Below are 10,096 nucleotides of genomic sequence, written 5' to 3'. Positions count from 1 at the left end.
TCGTTTCTTTAAAAAGCTTATATATAGCATATTTATTACTTAATATTTCGAAGTTCTAATTACAATTAAATTATTTCAGGGATTGCATTAATTGTACTTAAAATGTTTAAAATGTTACTATTTTTTAATTACGTGTATTAAATAGTTTTTTTTTAATTTAAATTAATAAGAATAAAAATATCTTGATGTATTAATATTATCGAAAAGTATTGAAATACACTATTTTATGTGCATGCTTTATATTAAAAAAATAAATTGTATAATATTTAGATATTTATAATGAAAAAAAATTATTTAAAATTAGATATTTATAATGAAAAAATTATTTAATGATAAAAAAGGGAAAAATGATGAGAAAAGACGAATGAATTGAATGTGCATTTTTATTGCCATCAAGTCTTTTGATATTGTGCTAGTATTTTTTAAATTTTTTCATTCTAATTTAAATGTTAAACAATTCACGCGTTAAGTAATATTCATGTCTAATCGCTTAATTGGCAGACTGTACGCAAGCTTGATATCTCTTATATCCTAAAAAAAAATTTGAAATTAAGCTAATGTGCACAGTTGTATCAGATTTAGGATACAACTGGTCGTGCTTGCATTTGCTTTGTTTACATTCATTTGTGAAATATTAGTGGTGATCATTACAAAGAACACATTGCTCAAAAAATTCTAAGTAAACAAAATCCTAAGTACATAAGTAAATAAGTAAGTTGATGTAACGGATATTATCAGATTTAAACACTGCTAGTAGCGTGACAGTCGTCCAACGTGGCTAAACTGCTGGCTCTCAACGATGCCAGACTCAAGGAACTGTGATTCAAAGTATTCATGCCATGAGGATCTTCGCAATGCAGGTACAATCGTGAACTAACGGATTTGTGACAGTCGGGACACAAACGTTTCTTCTTTTTGTCACGTTTTTTTAAAATGTCGTATGCACACCTGTAAATTGTATATAATATAATGCGATAAAAACAATTCAAAAAAAAAAACATGTTATATTTTTGAGTTCACTTTACCTGGCATGTAATATGTGAGAACAAGGTAATGCTTCCAAGGAATCGGTTTCAAGGCCAAAAGGCTCGTTACAGCTACCACATCGCAATTCTAAATCTTCTTCCATTGCCGTAGCTAATCTTTCATGATGAGTCTTTTGTTCCTCATCTCCAAGAGAACCATAAATACGCGAAAGCCTCGATCTCACTGTTCGTACCAGGAACTACGTTTCAGAGAAAAGGGAGAGAGAGAGGAGGAAAAGGAGAGGATGAATAGAAAAAATAGAAAATTATTAGGATCTAATTGTTAGTCAAAATAAAATTAAATTAGAAATTAAAATATAAGATTACCTTCGCACCAACTGATCCAGCTACTTCGAGCAGCCTAGTATTGAATTCAAGAGGACGACAATTGCATATTTTATGTTGTAATCGAAGAGCCTCAAGACACCTCGCTGCGCCGTCCATAGCTTCCATTTGACAGAGACGGTCTCCGGTTGCTGCTGCAGATCCCATCGCACTTTCATACTGTCGAAATGCTTTCTACGAGCGAAACAATAATGTAATCACACAATTATATCTTATATCTTTATTTCATTTTTTATGTGAATAAGAATTTGTCCATCTAGTTTTTATCCGTTTTATATACTTACATTTATATCGGATTTCTTTCTATAAATATCTCCCATTATTCGTATACTCCTGGCATAACTAGCTTGATCTCCAGAAACTAACGATAATCGTGTTGCCTCCTGTGAGTTCCCGATCAAAATAAACAGGTCCAAGTGGATACGTGACAGTTGAATATGGGGGTTGTAGAAAGAAAGTTACTGCCTACCGAACAGTAATCGTGGGCGTCACCGAGTTCTCCTTTTTTCCGGAGTGCCGCTGCCATCTGAAGAAGAGCTGCTCTATGATGTCGAGAATTTAAGTCGCCCAGTTGCAAGCTTCTCGAGAGGTCGTAAGCTCTAGCCGCATACCTAGCACTCTTATCAGCATCATGTAATCTGCAGAATAGCTCCGACAAACCTACGTATACCTGTGGATTGAAAATAATATGAAATATATCTATATCTGAATGAGATTGAATCTTCAATAACTTACCTGTAATTCCAATGACGGGTCTTGAATCGAATGAGCAATTTTATGAGCTCTTTGAAAAGCTTCTAAAGCTTTACAAAATCCTGCTAATTCCAAATGAACTCTGCCTACGGTCAAATGAACCAATCCAGCAGTCGCACATTGGTCGCATTCATTGTACAAGCTACAAAACAACATATTAAATAATTAATTCATAGTTTTATTCAATTGAATAGAATTTTTTTTATATTATAAATTGATAGAAGATCATTTCTAGTAAGAGTAAAAATTAATCTTTATACATTTTAAACCTAATAGTTAAAATAATTAAATATTAACAAAATAATTTTTAATACATATTTATTATCTCTAAGTTAAACTAAATGTTTGAATTAATGTTTTTTTGATATAACTTTAACATAATTTCAATATTTATTTTCATCCTATTAAATAATTTCAATAAAAAATAAAATAATTCAAATAATTCAATAAAATATATGATCTAATTATCTTATTTATTATTGAATATATCTTATTATATATTAATTATTCACTATACTTCATTGTCATTAGTGATCAATTTTGTGTTTAATGTTTTGTGATCAATAACATATTTTTTTAAATTAATATATTTATAATTAGTAAATTATAATTAATATTGCTTTATTCGCAAATAAAAAATTTTATAAAAAAAGAAAAAAAAGAATTATTTTTATGCAAAAGTTTTTAATGAAACATAATAATTTTGATAAAACGCTTGAATACATTGTATTAAAATCGAGTTACTATTGTTAAAGCATCTATTTTAGTTTTTAGAGATAAAATTATTTCATTAATTAATTAGTTATTAAATTAAAGATGATGATGCATGAAGATAGATGTATAATATTTTTATTTCGAATGTGATATTCTAATAATTTACAATACAAAAAATAGATTTTTTTATTTAAGAAATCAAAAAGATTTTGAAACCTGGAAGATGTAGCTTATAAGATGTATTTCTTAGAATTACATTCAAATTCCATAATTTTCCAATTTCCTATAATTTTTATAAAATATACCGTTTAATAATTATTCGAAATGATCAAGTTAGCTGAGACATCCTATATACTTTGTATATGTAATATAATATAATAAAGAAACTAAAATAATTTAATGTACCATTATAATTATTATCATAATGATAAGAAAAAATGATAAATATTCTTACCTGTGTCTCGCAAAGTCCAAAGCCCTATCTAATGCGCCCAATCTTTCATGTGCCCTCGCCAGATTTAAATAGGCTTCTGCCCGCATGTTTGGCGAATCCAATTCTTCGGAAATGCATAACTGTTTGTGTCCAAAATCGATGCTATCTCTGAAAAAAATATATGGTTTTTTTAATAGGTTATTATTTGTTCATTTATTTATTATCAATAACAAGTTGTTGTCGAAAGCGAGAATAAGTCGAGCGACGAACTTGGTTAAGGTCGAAAGTTTCGTTCATGGAACGATTAAAAGAAACGAAATAAAAATAGGAAATGGTGAAAGATCGAAGTGCATCAAATACTCTTTCACACATGAATGAGCATAATGAATATCTGCGAGTAATAACGAACATGTTGGTTTGTTAGTTGGTTCGTTACTCGTTTTTTAGGGAGAAAAAAAAAAAAGAAAGAAAGAAAAAGCTTCTTTACGGTGTCAAGAATCTTCGAACCTTTCACCTTTCAAGTATGATGTGTCTCGCTAATTAAATATTATCTCTTGGTTATAATCTCTTTATTAAGCTTTTTTCTCTTCCTGTTCGTAGTTTAAGTTACGAGGTTGACAATGCCTCTCCATAGCATTGAAGTGGGTTGAATAGTCTGGACAACCAGTGCCTTTCGGCGAAACAAACTAACTCGTGTCTTTCTTCTTTTCTTTTTTTTCTTTCGCTTCTTTCTTTCATTGCTTCATTTCTCTATCCATTTTATTTCTCATTCCTCCTCATTTTTTTTATTGATGTCATATTATTTTCTCCACCTTCATTTTTTTTGATTAAAAACTAATTACTTGAAATGAAAAGTTATTTCGATTTGAAAAAAGCATATTTAAGTAGCGAATACAAAAAAGAGACAAGCGTCTTTGGACAAGAATTCAAAAACAAAAGTATCGAAATAATTCTGATTACATACCTATACTTTCCCCAATCCATGTAGGCTTGATACAGATAGCCGAGAAGAGCGAATTTATCTTCTCGTTGTCTGATATTCTTTAAAGCTCCTCTCCATTTACGAACAGCAGCTTGTTGTTTATGAGCGCGATATAGCTTCAAGCCTTGTTCCACCTGAAAAAAATTGAGAATATAGATACACGCATCTATCAGTTAAAACGATGATGAAGGAGGTTGTATCGATTCGGCCTTGAACTTCCTCCATCGGTTTAAGATCTCTCGATCCTGTGTAACATAAATAGCACGAAGGTCAACCTCGATGATAATGGAGAGAACAAACTAATTAGATGTCGAGTAAAAATAATACAGTAATAGCATAATTGACGTTTAAGTCAACGATCAGAAACTTTCTGATTGATGAGAAAGTTTTTCCTTCTTGATTTATCTCTCTTTCATTTTTTTTTTAACTTGCGTCGATCACATTGCATCGCGAAAATTCAAGAGTATAAGTAAATATAGAAATCGATTTTATACGTGGCGTGACTTACAATCATAGTCGCGTGCATCTTATACGCGCCATGATCCCATTCTCGGCAATGACCGTGACCGAAGAAAAGGAAGGGATAAATTCGAAATCGCGAATCGTTATAAAAAATTAAATTTTTACCCGTCTTCGAGCCATATGTTGGTCTAAACGACGTCTGCAACCTATTAGACATTCCCATAGACCAGAGCCGGACCTGCCGTTCTGGTAATGAGTGTTTCCATTGGAATTCTGATGCCGATAGTCCTCTTCGGTGAATTCACATACATCTAGCGGATGCCGCGATCCATCTGGACTACCCAGAAGAGCGGTCGCGGAGAGTTGATGACTGGCCGCCCCGCTGTAAATTTTCAATGGTTCGTTCAACGATTATTCAATCGCACATATTATTACATATTTCATGATTATATTTTTGATCATAATTCGTGGACTTGCGAAAAGACATAAAATAAAGCTCGAGCATTTTTAACTTTCGTTTTTTTCTATTTATTTTTTATATTTTCAAATCAATAATGTATAAAATTATATTTTTTATTTTATATATATTTTTTATATATTATAATTTTTATTATATTCGTGTCAGTTTGTTATACCGAACGATTATACCGAACGAAATGTTAGATTATGAAAACAATTCTTCTCTTTCCCAAATAAATGAAAAGGGATGGTGGCGGTTGTTGCGATCAAAAAAAAAAGATATGAAAATTCGATCGCGGAATTCCATTTCTCAATTCAAGACGAACGACCTGTGTGCTCATAGTGGGCGAGGCATCTGTAACCCCTTTTTCTGACCTATATACCAAGTTATCCCTGAGTATTATGGCACCGCGACAGTTGCCCCTCCCATTTCGTTTCCTTTCGCGTTTCGGAAATTCTCGCGCTAATCCGAGAATCCACGTCTATTAAAACCGAATGAATCACTATTTTATTTTATTCGATACTTACCCGAGATAATCTCTCGAAGAAATTGATTCCCATGACATGATTGCGTCTTCTTTTCTTCGTTACTTTGTCCTTTGGAATGTGTGTTCCAGTATTCCCACAACAGCATGTCGATTCGCCAAAGCTTAAACTCAACTTCCCTCGTCAGCAGAGGCATTGTTTCTACAATGCTTGCAAGTTGTTACTTCGATATGACACATATCCTTCTTCTTAGATCGAATCGACACTCGATGTGTCATTAGTTAGTTGTTTCTAACTCTTTCAATCTTTTAAATTCGAATTACAATTCAAGAAAGAAGATATACGATCGTTTTCTTACCAATTAATTAACTAATACGATTTTTTATCAGCAAATCATGGACCTATTGCAAAAAAAGTCGTGAAATCGGGTCTAATTTGTTAAACACGATATACAATCCAATAAAAGAATATAAGCATACAATCCAACCAAAAAGAAGATAGTACAATATTGAGGTTGCCTCTTTTAGCGTCACACTATGCATTTGGACAGAATTTTTTTTGTGTATCGACTATTATATTTATATTTGCAGAAAAAATAGTTCTGTTTTTGCAAAGTTTTGTACTTGCTTTTAATTGCCAGAGTTTAGTTTTTTAATTTCCAAGAATTTGCCGAAAAACGAGAAGAGTTTCTGCAAACGACAAGGAAATGGAATTAAAATATGGAATAGAATTAGAATGGAATAGAAAGAAAGGAAAAGAAAGAGGAGCAGAAGGGAGAAATTGGAGGAATGAAAGAAACAAACGAAGGAAACAAAAAAAGATTTAAAAGAGAAGAATTGGCAACGAATATCGGGATTTGAGTTGTATTTAAAGAAGAAACCGAGTATCAATTGATAAATAATTAACATTTCGATAATTTATTTTCAATATGATTATCTTCATAGAATCTCACCAAATCTTTTTTGATCGAATGATATCTTTTATGATTTTCATGCATTATTATATTATATTTGACTCTTTGTGCTTGTTTTGACCATTCGTCTTATTCTTTTACTATTAAATCTGATTATTGTTAAATATAACATTCTATAATTTGTGATGTAATAACAGAGTATACAAATATTCGCATGCGCTATTGAATTTTATGAACATGAACTATACATAGATGCCTGTTACATGCAGTTGCGTTATATACGTATGTATATATATATATATATATATACATGTATATGTATATATATTTACGTAACAATTTAATTTCGTATACAATAATATTTAAATATAAAATTAAAAGACAATTAAAAAAATTTGATCATAATGAAAAGCATTGTTAATTCATTCGTTTCATCGTTTCATCAAAAAATCGCGTCATTTGTTCGATGTCGATCTTGATCAACAAAACGCGTTGTGATAAGGTACACAAAGTATCGATTTGTCGTATATTCTAGAGCAATTATATGGTTTATAATATTTCTTTGATCAGTGATTTATTTGTTTTATTTTTTTATTTATTATCATTTTATTCTATCTCAATGAAAAATATCTTTATCTCTATCTCTTGAAAAATAATACTGCGCGCGCGAATTTTCAATCAAAAGTTACAAGATAATAAGATAATTTAAATCAAGAAATTATCATGGGATTGATCATTCATATTTCTGGCGATTGCATAATATTCAATCAATTCTGATTTCAAAAAACGCAATTAGTTTGTTTCGTATCAAAAATTTCCGAATTAAATCATTAAACAGAAATTGTGGTAACAAAAAAAAAAGAAACGATTTATAAGAATTGTAATGAATGATAACAGTTAAGATTGGAACGAAGATTCGAAAATTTACACTGTTCGAGAGAGAAAAATTCAATTTTCAGAATTTGCGTCCATTCTGAGTTAAACATATGCATTTGAGATTTAATCGCGTGCTATAATGTATTTTGTTGATGAAATTAACGATCTTGTTCGGTTAATATATTTCCACATGTAATCTGATACGTTATTATAATAATGTAGTTGGCGATACGATAATGATTCATACGAAATTTTTTTCTTCTCTTTTCCTTCCATTTGCTTCTTCTCTTTTTTTCTTTCCCCTTAGTTTATTTCGGTTCACATTGAGATATTGACGTATATATTCGATGATGATCCGTCCAAACGCCGAAAGTGCTTACCGTCTGTAATACCGCGATGAGGATAAGTCAGAAATGCAATCGAAGCGTTGCAAGTGGATTTACGATTCAACCTAACACACAAACTATCGCCATATCGCGCCGCATTGCGTTGAAAGAATCACCTCTATTGTTTCGAATACGTAGCCGCCTTGCGAAAATTAACCGGCAATGGTCGAGGTAGAACTGTCGCGCCCGAGCCGCAGCAGCCCGCAACACACGACCTGACGACCAACTCTCTCTTCTCCTTCCCGATCACCCCTCGCAAACCCCTCGCAACCCCTTGCAAACCCCTCGCAAAACCTCACCCCTCCAACTCCTCGCCCAAACTCTTGCTTCGTTGTCCTCTCCCCTCTGCCCGCAACTACTCTCCGCACCTCTTCTCGTCTCTTCTCACAGCGCCGCTCTTGCACACTTTTCAACACCATCCTAACCTCTTTATGTCGCTACCCTCGTTTTATGCTTTCACTTTTCTCTTCATTTCCTGCCGTATCGTTATGCTTTATTTTATCTTTCTTTTCCTCCGATCATTCCTTAGCCCTTCACAATCTCTGCTTACAGAATTATTCTCTTTCTCGTGCATAGCACATATATACATAGTGGCATACATACTGACATACATACCGAGTTTGTGCACGCGCGCGCGCGCAATTACGGGAACAAAATCTCTTCCGTATTTGGTAATGACCCATCTCAACTTTTTGCTTTTTGCTTTTATATCTTCGTTGCAATTGTCAACTATTCCGATCTAATCGATTTTTATTTTCATCTGAATTGTTTTTTTTTTCCATTGGATTGTTATTAAGCATACTTACATAGAGAAAACGAAATAAACCGAAAAAATATCATAAATTTGACGAAAATCTTTCCTGTATTGGCAATCTCGTCATCACTCGAAGAATAAAGCTGAAACGAGAAAAGCTGAAATAGAAAGAGAATCGTGAATCATTCAGCTTGATTTGTACGTTTCCATAAAAATGGGTGAGGCATTGCCCTTTCCTGAACTTTTAGCTTTACCGGATGAGGTATCCCGGCCAACCGAATCCTGAAAGGAGAAGAGGGTGACCCGTTTTCTATCTCGCTTCTCCGATTCAAATAGTTCGCCTTGCGATTTTCTCTCTTCGTTTTCGACACGATTACCTCCGAGTCGGTCCGAGATTTCACGAATACTGTACCGTTTATAGGGGTGCAATACAGCACCACCCCTATTACGCGTCAAACTTTCTTTCTGGACTTAGATGTATACTTATATATTTATACACTATTTACATATTTATATTTTATTTGTGATTCGGACATGTTTATATGTATTAATTAACTTAGCCTAATTTATTTAGAGTACATTCATGAATACATGTATCCTAGTTATTTATATTGATAATATGTTATATGGTGAAAAATGAAAAATGAAAAATGTTACAAGATAATTTCTTAACTGGATGATTTGTTCATTTATCTATTGATAAAACCATCAATTTCCTTCGAATGCTCTTTCTAATTTTCTCGCTTTACGATTATACTCTACGAAATGCCTCTTGTCCTTCCTTGCAATCTCTTTCTACGATATTTTCCTATGTAGGTAAATAGGTCATCGGTTCAAGGCCAATCTTCGTCGTTTGCCGTAGGGCAATTCGTGTTCTCTGCATCGCTCTCCTTTAATTTTAATCTCTTTTTTTATATCATCGAATGGCCTTTGTTAGCTTACCTATTGGTCTTTGATATTGCATAGAAAATTCCTCATTTGTTTTATCATTTGTTTGTTTCTTTGAATGAAGAGCTTTTATTTGTTCGATATGTTCAATCCAATCCGAGAGTAAAAGCAAGTCGATCGCATCTAGTATAAAAGACAGGAAGCTACGAATATAATACGCTTATATACATTACTTATATGTATATATCTTTCGCCATCATGACGCATTAAGTTGCATTGAATAAGAAATGATGTTTGTATTCTTTTAATTATATTTCCATTTTTGACATCAAGATATTGTAATTTTAGTTTGATCAATTGAGAAATTAATATTTAGAAAGAAAATAACAAAATTTGAAAATTCTCGAATATATCTCATTTAAATTTGTGAGGATATATAATACTTGTGAGGAGAATAAATCATTATGAAAAAAGAGAAGGAAAAAAATCATGATTCTATATCAATATGTGACTTATAGATCAGATAGAAGATGAAAAAATTTTAAACAGTATCGAGATTGAAACCACACCCCAATGTGACGACATTTGACCAACCATTAGATTCGAGTAGAGAAAGAAAA

The 10,096-nt window shown here is 32.2% G+C and overlaps 1 protein-coding gene across 3 annotated transcripts; it reads right to left on the bottom strand.

The window, feature by feature from the left end:
- Positions 1–365: 365 nt before the first annotated feature.
- On the bottom strand, positions 366–8,180 carry LOC108003661 (43 kDa receptor-associated protein of the synapse homolog). Of its 3 annotated transcripts, XM_062074898.1 has the most exons (12): positions 7,829–8,180; positions 6,139–6,348; positions 5,702–6,060; positions 4,880–5,096; positions 4,235–4,386; positions 3,292–3,438; positions 2,106–2,265; positions 1,840–2,040; positions 1,655–1,753; positions 1,353–1,544; positions 1,026–1,225; positions 366–948 (listed from the first exon to the last, which is right to left on the bottom strand). In XM_062074898.1, the coding sequence occupies exons 3-12, from the start codon at positions 5,737–5,739 to the stop codon at positions 741–743; spliced, it is 1,614 nt and encodes a 537-aa protein (XP_061930882.1). In that variant the 5' UTR covers positions 5,740–6,060; positions 6,139–6,348; positions 7,829–8,180; the 3' UTR covers positions 366–740. The 3 variants fall into 3 exon arrangements, with proteins under 3 accessions (XP_061930882.1, XP_061930875.1, XP_061930890.1); XM_062074891.1 differs by having other exon boundaries at positions 5,702–6,348; positions 7,829–8,082; XM_062074906.1 differs by lacking the exon at positions 6,139–6,348 and having other exon boundaries at positions 7,829–8,072.
- Between the last annotated feature and the right edge of the window lie 1,916 nt (positions 8,181–10,096).

The sequence above is a fragment of the Apis cerana genome, linkage group LG1 (genome assembly GCF_029169275.1).
Source record: "Apis cerana isolate GH-2021 linkage group LG1, AcerK_1.0, whole genome shotgun sequence".
Taxonomy (NCBI): Eukaryota; Metazoa; Arthropoda; class Insecta; order Hymenoptera; family Apidae; genus Apis; species Apis cerana.
The sequence above is the reverse complement of the archived record's forward strand: the minus strand, read 5'-3'. Positions and strand labels throughout refer to the sequence as shown.